This window comes from Tamandua tetradactyla, chromosome 1 (genome assembly GCF_023851605.1).
Source record: "Tamandua tetradactyla isolate mTamTet1 chromosome 1, mTamTet1.pri, whole genome shotgun sequence".
NCBI classification, from domain to species: Eukaryota; Metazoa; Chordata; class Mammalia; order Pilosa; family Myrmecophagidae; genus Tamandua; species Tamandua tetradactyla.
Window position 1 is genome coordinate 146,509,890 of NC_135327.1, and position 21,445 is coordinate 146,531,334.

At 36.1% G+C, this 21,445-nt stretch overlaps 1 protein-coding gene and 1 pseudogene across 3 annotated transcripts in view; both read left to right on the forward strand.

Moving 5' to 3' along the window:
* The window catches only part of BCAP29 (B cell receptor associated protein 29), a 120,539-nt gene that overhangs the window by 91,506 nt on the left and 7,588 nt on the right, over window positions 1-21,445 (forward strand). For all 3 annotated transcript variants that reach the window (XM_077165150.1, XM_077165232.1, XM_077165069.1), the window contains exon 7: window positions 20,614-20,714. In XM_077165150.1, coding sequence (XP_077021265.1) covers window positions 20,614-20,714 — 101 coding nt within the window. The remainder of the gene's footprint in view (window positions 1-20,613; window positions 20,715-21,445) is intronic.
* On the forward strand, window positions 411-8,252 carry LOC143679294 (ribonucleoside-diphosphate reductase subunit M2 pseudogene; annotated as a pseudogene).

Genomic DNA, 21,445 nt, shown 5'->3' on the forward strand with positions numbered 1-21,445 from the left:
CAATAACAAAAACAAGACAAGGAATCATAAAAATCACAGATGAGAGGGATTTCGGGAGGCAGAGATGTGTGGTGAGTGTATTCACCCTAACCTCAGGAACACACACAACTAAGGATGAAAGGCCATTGTGTCTAAGCTTATGTTTTATAGCAGGATACAGTGGGAAAGCTGGGAAGAAAGCTGAAGGAAGATCTGCAGTACCATAAGTACCATGCTTAGAAGTTCAAAATTTATTCTGTGTTAAGACTCAATAAATTGTATTGAGGTGTTATTATTACTATTATTTTCTATTAGTAAGTTCAACAGCAAAACTTTCCAGAGTAAATAGAAAATGAATGAAGTAAAAAGAATAGTTTGGGCTTTAACTTTCAACCTAAAAATTTCATCAAAACTAATTTAAAGGCTAACACCAACTTGTCCCTGCCACCACCATTCTTTCTGTCCATGTCCCCTTGGCCTCCCTGGCAGACAAACAGCAGCTCCAGCTGTTGCCCCTGAAGGAGAACATACCCCCCATCCCACAGCAGCACCCACATCCTGGCCAGCAAGAGTGTCAGAAAGATCTTTCCAGAGTCCACCAGGTTGGAGAAAACTAAAGTTAAAGTACCTGCCCCCAGTGTAGAAGATGAACCACTACTGAGAGAAAATCCCCACTGCTCTGTCATCTTTCCAATCAATTACCATGATATTTGGCAGATATATAAGAGAGCTGAGGCTTCCCTTTGGACAACTGAGAAGGTGGATCTTTCCAAGGACATTCAGTACTGGGAAGCCCTGAAGCCTGAGAAGAGATATTTTATATCACATGTTCTGGCTTTCTTTACAGCAAGTGATGGCATACTAGATGAAAAGTTGGTGGAGCAATTTAGCGAAGAAGTTCAGATTACAGAAGCCCTCTGTCCCTATGGCTTCCAAATTGTCATGAAAAATACACATTCTGAAATGTATTGACTCCTTATTGACACTTACATTGAAGATTCCAAAGAAAGGGTATTTCTCTTCAATGCAGTTGAAACAATGCCTGTGTAAAGAAGGCAGACTGAGCCTTGCATTTATTGGGGAAAAAGAAGCTATGGAGAATGTGTTGTGGCTTTGCCACAGTAGGAGGAATCTTCTTTTCTGGATCTTTTGCATCAATCTCCTGGTTCAAGAAACAAGTACTGATGTCTGACCTCATATTTTCCGAACTTATTAGTAGAAATGGGGATTTACTTTGCCTGACGTTCAAGCGTCTGCCTCACAAACATTCAAACAGAGTAAAAGAAATTATTATCAATGCCATTAGAATAGAACAAGAGTTTCTGTGGATACCTTACCTGTGAGCTTAGAATGATTTGCACTTTAATGAAGCAGTTTATTGAATTTGTGGCCAGACAGACATACTGGAACAGGGTTTCAGTAAAGTTTTCAGAGTAGAAAATCCATTTGATGTTTAGGAGAATTATTTCACTGGAAGGGAAGACCAACTTCTTTGAGAAGAGAGTAGGGAAGTATCAAAGGATGGGAGCAATTCAAGTTCAACAAAAAATTCTTTTACCCTGGATCCTGTATTCTAAATGAACTGAAGATATATTCTTATTTTGCAGATTTTTTTCCTTCTCAGAAAAAAAATCAGCTACTTAAAAATTATCAACCAGCTAAACCACAAATTAACTCTAATGTAATATTTGATGGCATCTTTGAAATAGTAGTTACCTCAGAACTGGTCCTGTTCATAGTAGTAGTGGAGTCATCTAGAATGGGATATCTAAGACAAAAGACTAGTAGGAATTTTATGAAAAATCTTGTCAGTATTTGGTTTTTGCAAGCAGGATGGCAAAAGATGATTTTGCTATAGTTATACAGGCAGCAATCTTGGCTTTCAAGTGGGAAAATCCTTAAGCTAGCTGGGTCCAGCACGATTAAACATTTAATTCCACAAGGCAGTTGGAAGATGTCATCTTCACTGCTTCAAAGCAGATTTTAAAGTTTATTTATTAGTTTGAAAATAAAACTATCACTCTGCATGGAAATAAACATTTTACTATCAAGCTAAAAGTTTACTATAGCTTAACTTTGTTGATTTCTATACCAATCAGCAATAAATACCCAGGCAAGAGGGAGAAATTGACTTCAGTTATCAAAATAATCAGATACATAAAGCAAAAAATTTCAAGCCATACTAAGAAACAGGAAGATATAGCTTGGTCAAGGGAACAAATTAAAACTTCAGAGGAGACACAGAATTTGAAATAACTAATCAGAGAAGTTCGAACTAATCTCCTAAGTCAGTTCAAGGAGATGAAGGCAAATATGGATAGAAATAAACTAATGGTGGACATAGAAAAGATATATTAAGAAGAGAGCATAAAGAAGATTTAGAAAATTTATTTTAAAAAATTACAAGGATTATGGGGATGAAAGGCACAACAGTGGAGATTGAAAATATACTAGAAGGGGCAGGCTGTGGTGACTCAGCAGAGTTCTCACCTGCCATTCCAGAGACCCAGGTTTAATTCCTGGTGCCTGCCCATACAAAAAAAAAAAGCAATAGAGACGGTTGCAAGGGCAGTTCAATGATAGAATTCTTGCCTGCCCTGTGGGAGACCCAGGTTCGATTCCCAGCCCATGCAATACCTACACCCCCCCACCCCAAAAATAATTCAACAAAGGGTGCTGTAATAGTGGATGCTCACATGGGAAAAGAATGAAATGTGATCCCCATCACACAACATACAAAAAAATAGACAACATTAACAAGCCAGAAGTTGGTTCTTTGAAAAGATCAGTAAAATTGACAAAACCTTTAGCTAGACTGACAAAGAAAAAAAGAGAGAAGATACGAATAAATAAAATAAAAAATAATGTAGGTGGGGGAGTGGACGTTACTACCAACTGCAAGCCTAAGAGGATACTATGAACAAATTGTATGCCAACAAATTAGATAACCTAGATAAATGTACAAATTCCTGAAAACACATGAATTGTGTGGTAGTTAGATTCAGTTGTCAACTTGGCCAGGTGAAGGCACCTAGTTCTGTTGTGAACCTCATCTGTTGCTCATTACATCTGCAGTCAGCTAGGAGTCCTGCCTGCTGCAGTGAAATGATGTTTGACTTAATGGTCGGTGCTTAAATGAGAGAGCACAACCGTAGCACAGCCCAAGCAGCTCAGCATACCTGATCTCAGCACTCGCAGCTCAGCCCAGGCCTTTGGAGATGCAGAAAGGAATCACCCTGGGGAAAGTTATTGGAACCCAGAGGCCTGGAGAGAAGGCCAGCAGAGATCATCCTGTGCCTTCCCACATAAGAAAGACCCTCAGATGAAAGTTAGCTGCCTTTCCTCTGAAGAACTAATGAAATAAATCCCCTTTTATTAAAAGCCAATCCATCTCTGGTGTGTTGCATTCCAGCAGCTAGCAAACTAGAGCAAATGGCCTGCACTGACAGTAGGAGAAATAGAGGATCTCAACAGACCAAATACAAGAGATTAAATCATTCAAATGCATCCTGAAGGATCAACTGTACAGAAAAGGAGACTGCAAAAACCTCTCACTGTGTACAGATAACTGTAATGCCTTGATATCGACAGCCTGTTCTAGTTTGCTAGTTGCTGGAATGCAATATACCAGAAATGGAATGGCTTTTTAAAAGGGGAATTGAATAAATTGCTGGTTTACAGTTCTAAGGCTGAGAAAATGTCCCAATTAAAACAAGTCTATAGGAATGTCCAATCAAAGGCATACAGGGAAAGATACCTTGGTTCAAGAAGGCCAATGAAATTCAGGGTTTCTCTCTCAAGTGAAAAAGCACATAGTGAACACAGGGTTTCTCTCTCAGCTGGAAAGGTACCTGGCAAACACAGCATTATCTGCTTTCTCTCCTGGTTTCCTGTTTCATGAAGCTCCCCAGGAGGCGTTTTTCCTTCTTCATCCCCAAAGCGCTGGCTGGTAGACTCTGCTTCGTGGTGCTGCAGCATTCTCTACTCTCTCCTAATCTCCTTCTTTCTCCAAAATGTTTCCTCTTTTTATAGGATTAAAGTAATCAAGATCCACCTAGAATGGGTGGAGACACATCTCTACTTAATTCAGCTTAACAATCATTCTTGATTGATCTCACTCTAGGGAGATGATCTAATTAAAGTTTCAAACATACAGTACCAAATAGGGATTAGTAGAAGCAGCTGCCTTTACAAAATGGGATTAGGATTAAAAATGGCTTTTCTAAGGTACATACATCCTTTCAAACCTGCACACAGCCCCAGAGTAATTTAGGCAGAGAATAAATAAGTGTTTGCAAGGCCCCTGAGGGACTATGAAAAAATGTGGAAATATCAGATTTACCCCATGGGAAATTCTTAATATTCTCACAAGCATTGGAGACTACCAATTTAATAGGCTGAGCCCTCAATCTTGGGGTTACCCTTATGAAACTCATTCCTGCTAGGAAGCTAAGCCTACTTATAAGGATACCTAAGAGTCAACCACAGAGAATCTCTTTGATTGCTCAGATGTCGCCTCTCTCTAGAAGCCAACTTGGCATTAAACTCACTGCCCTCCCCTTTATATGAGACATGACTTACAGGTGTGTAAATCTCTGGCAACGTGGGATATGACTTCTGGAGAGGAGCCTCAGCCCGGCATTGTGGAATTGATAAAGGTTTTTGATAAAGGCTTCTTGACCAAAAGGGAGATGAGAAATGAAACAAGTTCACTCAATTGCCCTCTTCAACAGATGGTGCTGAGAGCACTGGATATCCATGTATAAAAGAATGTTACAGGAGGACAATCTCATACCCTATAAAAAAAATTAAGTCAAAATGGATCAGAGATCTAAATATAAAAACCAGGACTATAAAAAACGCCTAGAGGGAAGCATTGTCAGGATCTTGTGCTAGGCTATATGTTCTTAGATTTTATATACAAAGCACAAGCAAAAAAGAATAAATAGATTAAATTTAAAACTTTTGTACATCAAAGGACTTAGGAAATTAAAACTATTACCAACTCTATGAGAGAAAATATTTGGAAATCACATATCAAATAAGGCTTTACTATCCAGAATATAAAAATAATCCCTACTGAACAGAAAGATAAAAACCCAATTAAAAATGGGCAAAAGTCTTGAATAGACATTTCTCCAAAGAGGAAATACAAATGGCTAAAAATCACATGAAAAGATATTCAATATCATTTGCTATTAGGGAAGTGAAAATCAAAACCACAATGAGATTGATTGTATACCATGTAGAGACTGTATGTGTGTGAAGATTTAGCAATAAAAAATTTGTTTAAAATAAAACACAATGAGATACCATTTCATTTGTATCCCCACCAGAATGACTACTGTTAAAAAAAAAAAAGAACAAAGAAAAAGAAAATGACAAGTTGTAGGAGAAGATGTGGAGTAAAAGGAATACTCATTCACTGCTGGTGGCAATGTAAAATGATTCAGCTGCTGTGGAAGACAGTTTGGCAGTACCTCAGAAAATGAATTACCGTATGACCCAGCAACTCCACTACTAGGTATATACCCAAAATAATAGAAGGCAGAGACTCAAACTGATATTTTCACACTAATTTTCATAGTGGCATTATTCACAATTGACAAAAGATGGAAGCAACCCATATGTCCATCAACCAATGAATGGTGAAACAAAATGTGGTATGTCCATACAGTGGAATATTCAGCATTCTAAAGGAATGAAGTTCTGATTCATGTGAAAGGTAGATGAATCTTGAAGATATGTTGAGTGAAATAAGCCAGATGCAAAAGGAAAAATATTGTATGATCTCACTGATATTTTACAATAAAAATAAGCAAAGTCATAGGATCAAAATCTAGAGTAAAAGTTACAAGGAGCTGGGTTAGGTAGGAGATAATACTTAAATTGTACAGAATATCTATTTGGGTTGATTGTAGAGTTTAGTTTTTGGATGGTGGTGATAGAAGCACAACACTGTGAATGTAATTAAAGCACTGAATTATATATGTGAATGTGGCTAAAAGGGGGAAATTTGAGATCATATATTTGTCACTAGAATAAATTTTTTAAAAAATAGGACTGTACAATACAGTTTTTTTAGTTTAAATGCTGCCAGAATGTGATATACCAGAAATGGGTTGGCTTTTATAAAGGGAATTTATTAAGTTACAAGTTTACCATTCTAAGGCCATAAAAATGCCCAAAGTAAGGCATCCAGAAAAAGGTACCTGGACTCAAGAAAAGCTGTTGGCATCCAAACATCTCTGTCACCTGGAAGTCACATGGCTGACATCTGCTGGTTTCATACAGCCTCCCTCACTGCATTTTCTTTCTGCATCTCCAAATGTCTCTGTCTGTGTCAGCTCTGAAGCAACTACTTTCTCCAAAATGTTTCCCTTTTAAAGGACTCTAGTAAACTAATCAAGCCCCACCTTGAATGGGTGGGGATCACATCTCCATCATATCAAAAGGCCATACCCACAATTGGGTGTGTCATATCTCTATAGAAGTAATCTAATCAAAAGGTCGCTCCCACAATTGAGTGGGTCAGTCTCCATGTAAACGATCTAATCAAAGGTTTCCACCCTAAAATATTGAATTTAACAAACTCATGGCTTTTCTGGGATACACAACACTTTCAAACCTGCATGACCAGTGAACTCTGTTGTAAATGATGTAGTATAGTAACAATAGAGTTATAAAAATGTTCTTGCGTTAATTATAACAAATGCAACACACAAACACAAAAGAAGGAAACCTTTTTAGGAGGTTTCTTAAAATTTCCAGTGTAGTTTAGACCTTCCTCTCATGATCTATTAGTTAATATTTCATTTGAGTAGGAGTTATGATCTAAGAGAAACTGATAAAGCTTTTGTAAGTGTTTTAGGTCAGAGGTCATGGAGCACTTCCACTCTGTGGCCTTGTTTTTGTAAATTAAGTTTTATTGGTACACAGTCACATTGATTTATATAAATATTCTCTGTGGCCACAGGTTGTTGAATAGATGTGACAAAGGAGTGTATGGTCTATAAAGCTGAAAATACTTACCATCTGTTCCTTTACAGAAATAGTTTGCCAACCCCTATTTTAGGGTCTTCAAATAAGAAAGAGTATCTTTCTCCTATAAGTAAGGTGATGCCAAAAATATTTATCTCTGCTGTTTATATTGTTATAAAATTTTCTGTGCACCTAAGCACCTTTTGAGTGAATATTGACCAGATAATTAAGAATTTATATATACTTATGTGTAATAAAACGAGTTATTTGTTTACAGTCAAAACAAATCGATTCTTTCAATTCTCATGTTTAATGAATTAGCAGTTCTTCTAGATTCCACTTGTTGCTTCTGTTGACACATGAAATTGGTTTATATAGCATAATCTTTTCATGGCAAGTTTGTATAATCTATACTTACACAATGCTTTGCCTGAAAAGTGCGTCCTTATTTTTAAACCCAAAACTAACATATTACTTAATGCAGTTTATAATATTTTTTGCTTAGTAACAGAGTCAAAATTGTTTTCTTATATACATTGCTTAGCAACCTAAGATTAGTGAACTTTTCATTCAGCTATGGATGTTTCTTTCACTGACACTGCATACAATTGGGATAATTTTATTTATTAAGTTAGAAAACCTACTTATCAATTCCCTGACACATCTAAGAATACAGTAATCTGTATAAGTGTCAGCATGACTTACATTTCTGTCTTTTTTAGAATCCAAAGGCTCTTTACCTATAACCCTCATCCATATTCCTAATGCCCCCAGAAAGTATGGGCAGGCACTAGTATGCCTAGTTATAAGTAGAGAAATTGAGAAACATACACAAAATAATCGTTCGTTTTCCCTTTGTTCTTTACATGAGAAAAAAAAATGTTTTATTAATTTATTTTTGCTGCATAAAACAATTATTTGTGCACCTTTGTTTCCATTCCGAAGATTTCTGACCTTGCCTCATGTGGAGCAAGCAGTCTGCTAAAACATTTCCCAGTTGGCCTCTGCCACTAGTTTGGCCTCTTCACTTGGCCACCAAAACAGTTCAAAACCACAGATCTGACAATGCCTCTGCACTATTTAAAACTCTTTATTGGCTCTCCATCACTTTTACAGCTCTTCAAAATGGTAAACATATTCTATGATCTGCCCCATGATGTCTCCAATCTTGTCCCTCACCCTTCCCCAATTTAAATGTTATACTCCACTTTATTAAATATCTTAGTTTGTAGTTCTCCTAACAGAGGAAGCTATTACTTTTTCCTTTTACTCATGCAGTCCTGTCTGCCTATTATGCCATTCCTCCTTCACTCTCCTAGACAGCTATTCTCATCCTTTAGCTCCAACATTGCCTTCTCCAGGGCACCTCCCTAAATCTCCATCCCTTCAAGATGGGTTGGGTGTTCATCTGTTCTCCCATACTCCTGTGTGGTTACTTATTTTAATAGTGCACTCTGAACAAATTATCTTATCACTTGTTTTTTTGTTTCTCTTTCTTACTATAAAGACAAAGGTCACACCTAAGTCATCTCTGTGTCTCCAGCACTTACCTAGCATAGGTGTTGCAGACCTGGAGTATGAAAGATAGTCATTAAATCTCACCCCCAGACAGTGACCTTGGTGCCTTTTCTCCTCTCCTACCCAGGTTAGATTACATGGCGCATCATAATTATGCTCTTGTGAACTACATATTCCCTGTATCACTCTCTCTCCACCTCCCTCCCTCCTTTCCTCCCTCCCTTCCTCCCTCCCTCCCTCCCTCCCTTCCTCCCTCCCTCCCCATTTCCCTCTTCCCCCTTCCCCTCCTCACTCCCCCTTCCCCTTCCCTCTCTCTGGCAAAGACCCAGACCTGGTAATACTCAAATTCCATCCACTCGTAGTACCTGCACCCAAAATTCTGATCATTGCTGGAAGAAAAATACAATTTGACTGTCTTCTCACTTTAAATAAATGGACACTGAGTTCAAATGGACCCTTAATATTGCATAGCAATCCTATTAGATTTCTCTAAAATGTTCACTTTTCAATCCAAAACCATTTTAGATCTTCTCATATCACTTCAAAATTCTAAATCCACTCTGGTTCATTAAGCATGAAGAACCACACAAAAACTTAATCTTCCCATCACCAAAACTCACCAACCCCCATCTGCATCTCTGCCTTTCCATAGGTTACAACAGCTTGTTTCAAACCTTCGACTACTGCTCTACAACCAACCCCACTGTCCTCCTTAAGGAAGATACCCCCTTGCTTCTTATCATCCTGCAAACATCCTTTGGTATCTGCTATTCAAAAAAATAATTTATCTTCACCCCATATTCCCCTCACTGCTCCATTTCTCTGCTGTATTTCACGGCAAACTTTTTTGCCTTTTAATTTTTATTCAGACATAATTTTAGACTCACAGAAAAGATGTAAGATTAATGCCAAAAATTCCCCTATGTCCTTTGTCCTTCATTCAGTTCCCCAAATATTAACATTTTACATTTCTCCTCTTCTCTCACTCTCTTCATATATACATATTGATGACATATAGGTATACACATTTTTACAACTTGACAATAAGTTGCAGGCATAATTCCCCTTTACCCTAAATACTTCAGAATATTACATTAAAACAAGGATACTCTCAATTAACCACACAGTTTTCAAAATCAGGAAATTAACACTGATATAATAATGTTGCAAACTTTATTCTATTTCATCAAAAATATTAGTTTAACAAAAGAAAAACCCAGTTTATTCATTGCTTTCAGTTGTCATGTCACTCTAGTCTCCTTTAATCCAGTTTTTCTTTGTATATCATGATGTTAACTATTTGAAGAGTGCAGGCCAATTACTTTGTAAAAGATCAACAATTAGGTTTGCCTGACATCTTCTCATGATTAGATCCAGGTTATGCACTTTTGGCAAGAATACCACAGATAGGATGCTATGTTCTTCCCAGTGCATTATAATAGGAAGCACAAAACTACTGATTTGTCCTTTTACTGACAGCGTTAACCTTGATAACCTGGGTAAGGTGATAGCTGCCATGTTTCCCCCATTATATAGTTACCATTTTCCCCTTTTGTAGTTGAATACCCTATGAGGAGATATTTTGAGGATATGTAAATATTCTGTTACTCATCAAATGCTAAGCCATTAGTTTTGGCATACATTCATACAAATATCAGTTTGAGTCCCTGCTTTCAGTTCGTTTGAATATATTCCTAGAAGTGGAATTGCCAGGTCATGTGGTAATTGTATATTTACCTTTTCTGAGGAACCACCAAACTGTTTTTTGCAACAGCTGCTCCATTTTACATACCCAGGGGTTCCAGTTTTTCCACACCCTCTCCAATGCTTATTATTTTCCGTGTTTTAAATAATAGCCCTTCTGGTGTATGTGAAGTGGTATCTGATTGTGGCTTTGATTTACCTTTCCCCCAGTGGCTACTGATGTTGAACATATTTTCAAGTGCTTATTGGCCATTTATATATCTTCTTTAGAGAAATGTCTATTCAGATCCTTTACCTATCTTTTAATTGGTTTGTTTATCTTTTTGTTGTTGAGTTGTAGGAATTCTTTATGTATTCTGGATATTAAAACCATATCAATATATAGTCTCCAAATATTTTCTTCCATTCTGTAGGTTGTCTTTTCATTTACTTGATAACGCCTTTGATCCACAAAGTTTTTAATTTTGAGAAAGTTCAATTTACCTAGTGTTTTCTTTTGTTGTTCATACTTTTGGTGTAGAGTCTAAGAATTCAACCAATACCACTATCTGTTTCCAAAACTTTTTCATCATCCCAAACAGAAACTCTGTACCTATAAAGCAATAACCCCCAATTCACCACTCTCAGCCCCTGGTAACTACTCTCTGTCTCTATGAATTTACTTTCTCTATGAATTTGCCTCTTCTAGATAATTCACATAAGTGGACTGAAGCAATATTTGTTCTTAAGTGTCCATTGTGGACTCAAACATATCTATCCTTTTATGTTTAGCTAACTTCATGCAGCATTATGTCCTCAAGCCTCATCCATCTTGTCATGTGCTTCAAGACATCATTTTGTCTTACTGCTGCATAATATTCCATCATATGTATATACCACATTTTGTTGATCCACTCGTCTGTTGATGGGCATTTGGTTTTTTCCATCTTTTGGTGATTGCGAATAATGCTACTATGAACATTGGTATGCATATATATGTGTTTGCATCATTGCTTCCAGCTCTTCTGGGTATATACCAAGTAATGCTATTGCTGGGTCATAGAGCAACTTGATATTTAGTTTCCTAAGGAACCGCCAAACAGTCTTCTATAGTGGCTGCACCATTATACATTCCCACTAGTGATGCATAAGTGTCCCAATTTCTCTACATCCTCTCCAACATTTATAGTTTGCTGTTTGTTTAACACAGCCGTTCTTACAGGTGTGAGGTGGTATCACATTGTAGTCTTCATCTGCCTTTCCCTTATAGCCACATGAGCATCTCTTCATGTGCTTTTGAGCCAACTGTATTTGCTCTTCAGAAAAATGCCTATTGATATCTTCAGCCCATTTTATAATTGAATTGTTTCTTCTTTGGTTGTTGGGTTGTATGATTTCTTTGTATGTACGGGAAATCAAGCCTTTGTCTGATATGTGATTTCCAAATATTTTCTCCCATTGAGTTGGCTGCCTCTTCACCTTTTTGACAAAATCTTTTGAAGTGCAGAAGCATTTGATTTTGAGGCGTTCCCATTTATCTGTTTTTTCTTTTGTTGCTTGTGCTTTGGGTATAAAGTTTAGGAAGCTACCTCCTATTACTAAGTCTTGAAGATGTTTCCCTACCTTTTCTTCTAGAAGCTTTGTGGTGCTAGTTCTCATATTTAGGTTTTTGAACCACTTTGAGTTAATTTTTGTGTAGGGTGTAAATTAGGGGTCCTCTTTCATTCTCTTGGCTATTGATATCCAGTTCTTCCATGCCCAGTTATTGAAAAGACTATTTTGTCACATTTCAGAGGATTTGGGGGCCTTGTCAAAAATCAGTTGACCATAGATTTGGTGGTCTATTTCTGCACTCTCAATTCAGTTCCATTGGTCAATGCTTCTTTGTGCCAGTACTATGCTGTTTTGACCACTGTGGCTTTATAATAGGTTTTAAGGTCAGGGAGTATTACTCCTCTCACTTTGTTCATCTGTTTTAGGATGCTTTTAGCTATTCAGGGTCTCTTTCCCTTCCAGGTGAATTTGGTAGTTAGGTTTTCCAAATCTTCAAAGTATGTTATTGGAATTTTGATTGGTACTGTGTTGAATCTGTAGATCAACTTGGGGAGAATTGATATCTTAATTATATTTAGCCTTCCTATCCATGAGCAGGGAATGTCTTTCCACCTATTTAGATCTCCTTTGATTTCTTTTAGCAATGTTAGGTAGTTTTCTGTGTACAAGTCCTTTATGTCCCTAGTTAAGTTCATTCCTCAGTATTGGATTCTTTTAGTTGCTATTTTGAATGGAATTTTTTCCTTAACTGACTCGTCAGCTAGGTCATTGCTTATGTATGGAAGTTACTGATTTTTGCACATTAATTTTATATCCTGCCACCTTACTGAATTTGTTTATTAGCTCAAATAACTTTGCTGTAAATTTCTTAGGATCTTTCAAGTATAGTGCTATATCGTCTGCACGTAATAAGAGTTTCACTTCTTCCTTTCCAATTTGGATGCCTTTAATTTCTTTGTCCTGCCTGATTGTTCTAGCTAGAACTTCTAGCACAATGTTGCATAATAGTGGTGACAGTGGGCATCCTTGTTCTTGTACCTGATCTTAGGGAGAAGGCTTTCAGTCTCTCTCCATTGAGTACAATGCTGGCTATCAGTTTTTCATATATTCCCTTTATCATTTGAGGTAGTTACCTTTGATTCCTATCATTCGGAGTGTTTTTTATCAGAAAGTATGCTGAATTTTGTTGAATGATTTTTCAGCATCAATCAAGATGATCATGTGATTTTTTCCCTTTTGATTGTTAATGTGCTATATTACATTAATTGATTTTCTTGTGTTGAACCATCCTTGCATTCCTGGTATAAACCCCATTTGGTCATGGTGTCTAATTCTTTTAATGTGCTGTTGGATTCAATTTGCTAATATTTTGTTGAAAATTTTTGAATCTATGTTCATTTGGGAGATTGGCCTATAGTTTTCCTTCTTATAGCATCTTTACCCAGTTTTGGTATTAAAATGATATTAGCTTCATAAAATGAGTTAGGTAGAGTTCCTTTTTCCTCAATTTTTTTGAAAAATTTGAGCAGGCTTGGTGTTAGTTCTTTCTGGAATGTTTGATAAAATTCCCCTGTGAAGCCATCTGACCCTGGGCTTTTCTTTGTAGAAAGATTTTTGATGACTGATTGACTCTCTTTACTTGTGATTGGTTTGTTGAGATCTATTTCTTCCTGAGTCAGTGTAGCTTGTTTGTGTGTCTCCAGGAATTTGTCCATTTCATCTAAGTTGTCTAGTTTGTTGGTGTATAGTTGTTCATAGTATCCTGTTATGATTTCTTTTATATCTTCAGGGTCTGTGGTAACACACTCCTTCTCATTTCTGAATTAGTTTATTTGCATCCTCTCTCTTTTTTTCTATGTCAGTCTTGCTGGTGGCCCATCAATTTTATAGATTTTCCCAAAGAACCAACTTTTGGTTTTATTGATTCTTTCTATTGTTCTTTTGTTCTCCCATTCATTTATCTATGCTTTAATCTTTGTTATTTCTCTCCTCCTATTTGCTTTGGGTTTAGTTTGCTGTTCTTTCTCAAGTTCCTCCAGGTTTGCTGTTATGTCCTCAATTTTTGCTCTTTCTTATTTTTTAATAGAGGCATTTAGGGCAATAAATTTCCCTCTCAGCACAGCCTTTGCAACCAGGGCTGCCACATGTGGTGCAGAGGCTCTCCCAGATCAGTCGTACTCCTGAATTGCTGCCTCGGTCACGCTCCTGTCCCTTCTCTAACTTTTCTGTGGAGCAGGGCTAATCTCAAACTACTCTAGTCTGCCATCTTTCCAGAAGTCCCCATTGTGCTTTTTTTAAATAACCTTTTTATGTTCGAACAATTTGAGACTTTCAGAAAAATTGTGAAAATACTTCAGTTAATTTCCATATATCCCAAACCCAGTTTCTCCTACTATTAACATCTTACTTTAGTATGGTAAATTTTTAAAATTAATGAGCCAATACTGATAAATTATTATTAACTAAAATCCATAGTTTAATCAGATTTCTTTAGCTTTTACCTCATATACTTTTTCTGTTCCAAGATCTCATTCAGGATACCACATTACATTTAGTCATCATCTACTTAGGCTCCACTTGACTCTGAAAGGTTCTCTGATTTTCCTTAGTTTTAATGACCTTGAAGCTTTTGAGAAGTACTGATCAGGTGTTTTATAGAATGTTCCTCTTTTGGATTTGTCTGATCTTTTTCTTTTGATTAGACTGGAGTTTTAGGTAATTGAGAAAAGGACTGGAGATACAGTACCATCTTCATCATATTATGTCAGGGGTACATGATCTCAACATGACTTATCATTGATAATATTAACTTTGGTTACTTGAGTGAAGTAGTGTTTGTCATGTTTTTCTACTGTAAAATTACTTCTTCCTTTTCTCTCTTTTCATACTTTACTCATTGGAAGGAAGTCACTATTCACAGACTACATTTAAGGGGTGGGAAATTATGCTATAAATTATTTTTAGTTCTGCCCAGGAGATCTGTCTCTTTTCCCCCACTTATTTATGTATTCATTTGTTTATTTATCAGTATGGACTTATGGGTACTTATTTTATACTTCAGGTTATAATTTAATGCTATTTAAATCATTTTGTTGTTCAAGGTGTTCCAAATTTGAATATTAGAAGCTCTTTCAATTGGTTCCTTTGACCCTTTGACTTATCTCCATCATTGTGGATTTTGTTTTGTTTTATTATTTCCTGGCACTACAAGATGACCCAGGATCATAGTATATACTTTCTGCCCCTGCCTACAGTCAATGTTTTGTTTTGTTTTGTTTTTTAACTGGAATGAATTCTGTAATACTTGTTGTGGTTGGTTATTTTTTTAGTTTGTTTTTCATCCTAGAGTAGCATGAAATGTTTGTAACATGAATCTGTTTTCATCAAACTATTTCAGCTGTTTGCTTTGTAGCTTTCCAGCTATCCTGAATATTTTGTTATTTTTTTTAACTGAAGATATAATTGTTTTTAGTTACACCCAAGATTCTCATCAGATGACAAAAGTAAAACCTAACATTTATCATATTGTCAGGAAATAAGCTGGTTCAATACAAGTGAGTTTTTCAGATACTTAAAGCTTATACTGTCCTTCTTTCAGGAAACATCTTTTAAGCACCCACATTGTCAATGGATGCTTGGGACATGGAGATAAGGCACAGATCTGTTTCTGGAGTTTTCCACAGTCAAGTGGGGGGCATAGATGCAGTTGAGCATCATAAGGGTTACGATGACAGCGAATTCAAATGTTGTAGGGCTATATTTTCTGCATGATTTTTCTGTAAACCTGTAACATTTCTAATAAAAATAAATAATATTTTTTAAAAAGGTGAAGTAAGAGCCAACAGTGGAGATAATGGAAGATTTCTTGACATTTTGAAAGGTGCATATTAATTAGCCACATGAAATAGAAGAGAATGAGTGAGCCAGGAGATTCCGAGAGATTGACAAGTATATTTTATACAAAATGAGCAGTATGTGCTTGAAAGAATATAGCAATTTTGAGGTACTACAAGAAGCTCAATGTGACTGACATAAAATAAGATGAGACCAGTGGAGAGAGTTTAGTAGTAGGCCTAGAACTCATCATGAAAGACCACCTACACCATGTTTATATGTTAATATTGGGGGGGGATAGTTGGGGTTTTAGCAAGTACTGTGCAGAATGAATTAGAGTACCAGGGAAACCAAGAGAAGAATCCATTTCAATAACATAAGCTTGAGACAAGGGCAGTGCTAACAGAAATAGAGTGGAGGAGATGTGTTGAGAGCTTTAAAGAAAATAGTATAAGCAGAATCTTATCAACAGATGGATATGAGGTTAAAAGACAGGGAGTAGTCAAGAATGACTGTCATGTTTCTGCCTTGGTCACTGGAGATGGATGAGGGAGAAATTTATTATGATATAAAGTTCAAAAAAAGAAACAGACTGGAACTAGGGGAAGCTGATGAGTTCAGATACAGACTGGTGAATTTGAGCTACCTGTGAGCTTTGGAGGTGGAGATATAGAATAGGCAAATTTTGAGCACCAAAACTTTTTAACTGTTTAAAATAAAATTGTTCCTAAAATATGTCATTGACTCCTCTATCCTTAGAAATTATTCTTAGTCATTCAGGATCATTATACTGAAAAGACATCTGCTGCTATAAACGGAGCCATATAATATAGTTTGATTGAATATTATATGGTCCCAAACTTTTTGCCACTTTAGATTTATGTCTACTTTTTGTAGTATTTCAGTATCCTACTTTCAGCTATCATTGCCTCCCCTTCTCTTCTGCTGTGCCTAATTTTCTGAATTTTATATGATTTCCATACCATAAGACATATTAGAATTGTGCCTAAGATCAGAATAAATAGAACTTTAAGGATCTTAGAAACCTTCCCATCCATAAGGCCATCATACAACTTTAGTTAGTACAAATAGTAACATTTACTTTTCTTACACAGAAACTTTCATCACGTACTTCCTGGTTCTCACTCATGTTTTGTAGAGTTGAACAGTGTTTCAACTAAGAAATATATGTAGAATGTCACTTTGTCTGACCTAAGGTTCTATAATTTTACATTAAGCTTTAGAACATAAGCTTTTAAGCATCACTTAAGTTGCTGTTCTTCAGAGTTCCTTCTAGAAATCCCATAAGAAGGTCTGATTTTTCTTTCATTTATCCATTTAATAGCAAGTAAGCACTAAGTTTACCATTCAGTAGCAAATAGTTTAAGATATTGCCAGTTCAGACTATTAGGTAATACTATGTATATGTAAATTCTAGAGAATGGGTGATGATTGACGTAATGAGTAAAACATAGAACGTACCTACACAGACCTGATGATACAAAATATAATGTACACAAAAAAAATATGTACAAAAAAATGTACAAAAATAATTATAATTAAAACCGCAGTTTTGTTATGTCCACTTTCTAAGTACTTTAGAAACATTACTTCTAGATTAACAGTTATTTGCTCTGGGTTAATGGATTTACCATCCAGTAATTGATCACTGGCAAAGGAATAGTACATAGGAAGATTAATTTCTAAATAGCTTCAGTGTATAACACTCTTGAGTTCTCAGAAACAAAACCAAATAAACTAAAAAGTAACCAAAACTACATGGAAATAAAATTTTCAAATGAAAAATGTTTTCCTGTGGCTCAATCCTTATAGCCATTGTAAAACAGCCCAACTTTGACTGGTATGCCAGGGCCAGGGCCTTAAAAAATTTCTTCTTCCATTTCCTGGTAGAGCTTTGCTGGTGGTTTCTGTTATCTCTGATGGAAATCCCAGTGATGTAATATGTTTACAGAGTGCACTAGTTTCACCAGCTTCTCCCACAGTGCTAATAGCTCCATAGTTTGGCACTCAGACCACAGATAGTTTTCACCTGCTTATGTGTCATTTTGACTTATTTATATAAGAATGTAACATTAATTGGAGTTATTTTCCATAATAATGGTTCAAATTCCTCAAAAACCTAGTCTCTAATTTAATCTGGCCTGTATTCTTGTGAAATACCTCACCATTTCCACAGTCACTGGCAAGTGATATCAACTCATTTTTGCAGTTGCAAAAATTAAAATAGTGACTTAAATGTATCAACTCTGGACTCCTTGTCCTATACTGTTTTCCGTGTATATATATATATGCTGTTTCCAAAATAATATTGTTCAAAACATAACAAGCAAATTCAACTACCAGCTAACAAATATATATATTCCCTTAGTCATGAAGGCAGTTCCTGGAGGTAGAAGGCATCCAAACCACAATATTATAATTTTTACAAAACGAAAGATGGAGAAAGGACTGGGAAAGAGTCCAAGAGGCTCCTAGTCAATAGCAGCCTCCTAATAGAAATGAATACAGTAAGATAGTAATCATTAGGCTAATTAATATCCACTGAAATACAAAACAAGATAAACACATTTCATACCTCAGCTTTATGTGTGACATAAAAATGGGATTTTTTGGTGGTTCAGTAGTAGAATGCTCACCTTCCATGCAGAAGACCTGGGTTCGATTCCCAGACCATGCACCTAAAAAAACAAAAAAACTGGATTTTTTGTTATAACTTCATACCAATAATAGCAAGAAAAAAATGTCTGGTTAGGCTATGCAAGTGGTTCTCTAGCTTTTTTGTAGATTCATAGGGCAGAGTTCATTGACTGCCTGGATATGCTCATTCTTATAACAATTCATGAGAAAAAATGGTGTCTTTTAATAAAGAATTGATGAGTTTATGTCTAAGATTTATTAAATTTTCTAAGTAATTTGTGTCAGAAATTTTTGAATCATTTTTAACACTGAAACCAACCCCTATTCAATACAAGCGCTTCAACATTCTTTAAAAGCACCACTAAGTCAGACATTATTAGGTTACATAATCTTTGCTTTTCATATACCAGAGATCTAGGGTATTAAATATTTCTAGTAAGGCCTTGAAGATAATACTAACCATGCATTACAGTTTCAAATTGCATTTAGCAAATGCCTTGTAGAACACAAACTGTGCCCAAAAAGTGACTTTGAAATTTAGAAACCCCACTTTCTTCCCTAAAACCTTGTTTTAGTTTCCTGGGTTGCTCAAGTAAAATACCAAGAAATGGGTCAGGTTAAATAATGGTAATTTATTCGCTGATGGTTTTGAGGCCAGGAAAGTTCCCAAATCAAGTCATCATCAAAGCAATGTTTCTCCCCAAAGACTGTGGGTCTTCTGGGGATAGCTACGAGCAATCCTTGGTCCTTAGCTCCTCTGTCACATGGCAGTATACATAGTGGCCTCTCGGCTTCTCCATTCTCTTTCAAGTTCCATTGAATTTTAGTTTCTGACTGCTCCCTGTGGCTTTCTCCCCAGTGGTAAGATTGAGATACAACCTGATTGAAGCGAGCCACACCTTAACTGAAGTAACCTCATCAAAAGTCCTACTTTTGTTTCATCCCCACAGAAACAGAATAAGTTTAAGAACTTTTCAAAGGGAATGTAATGTCAAACTACCACAGCAGACAAAAGCTAATATTTAGCCATTTTTATGTGTCATTATCTTGAGGTATAGCCTTTAGAAGTAACTTGTACACTCCCATATTTTTCAACTTTTTATAAGAAAATGATGTCTTTGTTCTTAAGGAAATAATAGTCACCCATCCCTTAGTAAAAATTGAAAAATGTTTTTTCTCCTTATCAATTTTCCTAGAAGCAAATCCTTCTGTTAAATTCTTTTTTATAATATCTGAGACCAGGGCTGAGTCAGAGAAAGTTTAAGATGAACCTGGAACATCTTGTACCAGAAAGTAAGGAGCTACTTTTAAAATGATGGGAGCATAGTAAAAAAGACAAAGGAAATAACTTAAATCTGAGGCCTTATCTGTAGCAATTTGAGCATGAAAATAATTAAATAAAATAATGAATTGAAAAAAATCAATGAAGAAAAAGGGAGCCATGAGTCCATATGGATGGATGGACAGATGGACAAACAAACAGATTGCTAGATGGTTGGAGAAGAAAAGAAGGCTCTTCCTTAGAATAGAATGCTGACTGATAAATATGGAAGGAATGGTGATGTTGGAAAATCACCATTTTGCAACCATCATTGTAGAGATTGGGCAAGAATTATCAATAGATGCTAAATATAGGTTGTAGGCAGATTCTGACAAGGAACAAGATGTTTGTATGGTTTTAATCATCTCCCTACATATCGTTCTTAGTTTTTCGGGGAAATAGTAACTGTAAAATAGAAGTGCCAATGATAGCAAGCCTTTGGATGTGATACCCTCAGAGGGAGTTAATATCACTTATGCCATATTCATACATAAGTGGGAATGCATAACCTGAATTTAATCATGAGAAAACATCAGACAAAACCAAAATGAAGAATTTTTTAAAGTTGACTGTATTCTTAAAAAATGTCAGTGTCACAAAAGACGGGGCACGGGAGCTGGGGTGGTGATTGGGGGTGGGGGAGGCTGAGGATCTATTCCAAATTAAAGAAAATTGAAGAAAAATGACAACTAAATGCAATACATGAACAGAACTGGGTCCTGGATTACAAGAAAAAAAGGCTAAAAAGGACATAATTGGGACAGTTGTCAAAATTGGAATGCAGATGATTGATTAGACAGAAAGTATTGATGTTAAATTTCCTGAATTTCTTTGTTCTTAGGAAATATACAATCAAGTATTAAGGAATGATATCTACAACTGATTCTCAAATGGTTCTAGAAAATAAATGTGTGCATATGTGTGTGCACAGAGAGAATAAAGTAACACAAGTGTAGCACAATGTTAACAGATGGAGGATTTGAGTGAAGTTTACTCATAGGAGTCCTCTATTTAATTTTTGCAACTTTCCTGTAAATTTGAAATTATTTCAAAATAAAAAAGAACTTTTGTTTGATATTTTCTAGCCCTTTCTAAGGCACAAAATGACGTGATGACAATGAAGATGCAATCGGAGAGACTTTCAAAAGAATATGACCGACTCCTGAAAGAACACTCAGAACTTCAGGTGGGTGAAGTCCTCTTCACTTTATGAAATAATAATTGTGTAAGTCAAATATTTGAGTTATTCACACTTCCCAAATCAAGATGAGGTACTTAATCTTGGCTTTGTTAAATGACCAAAGAAACCAGATATTTTACATAGAGCGTGATGGTAGGAATTCACTGAAAATACAAGATAATCATAACATAAAGAATTGTTGACATACTAATTTAGCATTCCAGTTTTGGTGAAATTTTAAACAAAAAATTAAACCTCAAAATGGCAACATTGAAAAAGGGACTGGTTCTGGAAAACTTTAATTTGCTATTTGGAATGTGCACCATATTCATGCTGAAATGAGGCCAAACATTGAAATCCCACATCACACTTCTTTTTTTTCCCAGTATTTTAGACATTTTGGGACAAAATCTTTGGCATTCAAATACATGGTTTACCTCCAAAAGTAGTTTGGAAAACGGAAATGGAAGAAGCCGAATGTTTTAAAATCTCAGCTCCACTTGGCTACAAAGTCAGGGGGCATAAGGTTTCTTTCTCTTTCCCTCCAGTCCAAGAGTCAAGTTCCCAGCATTCATCCACTTGTCTTTCTCTCTGCTCTTTAGCTGGCAGCCCCTAACCTGAATTGATTTCCCAGCCACACTTTGACCATGTGTGGGGAGAAGAGAGAGGGTAAAAAGCACCCCTCATTACCAGGTGTTAGAAACCAATCTAGAACCCCTTACCCATTCTTCCCAGGA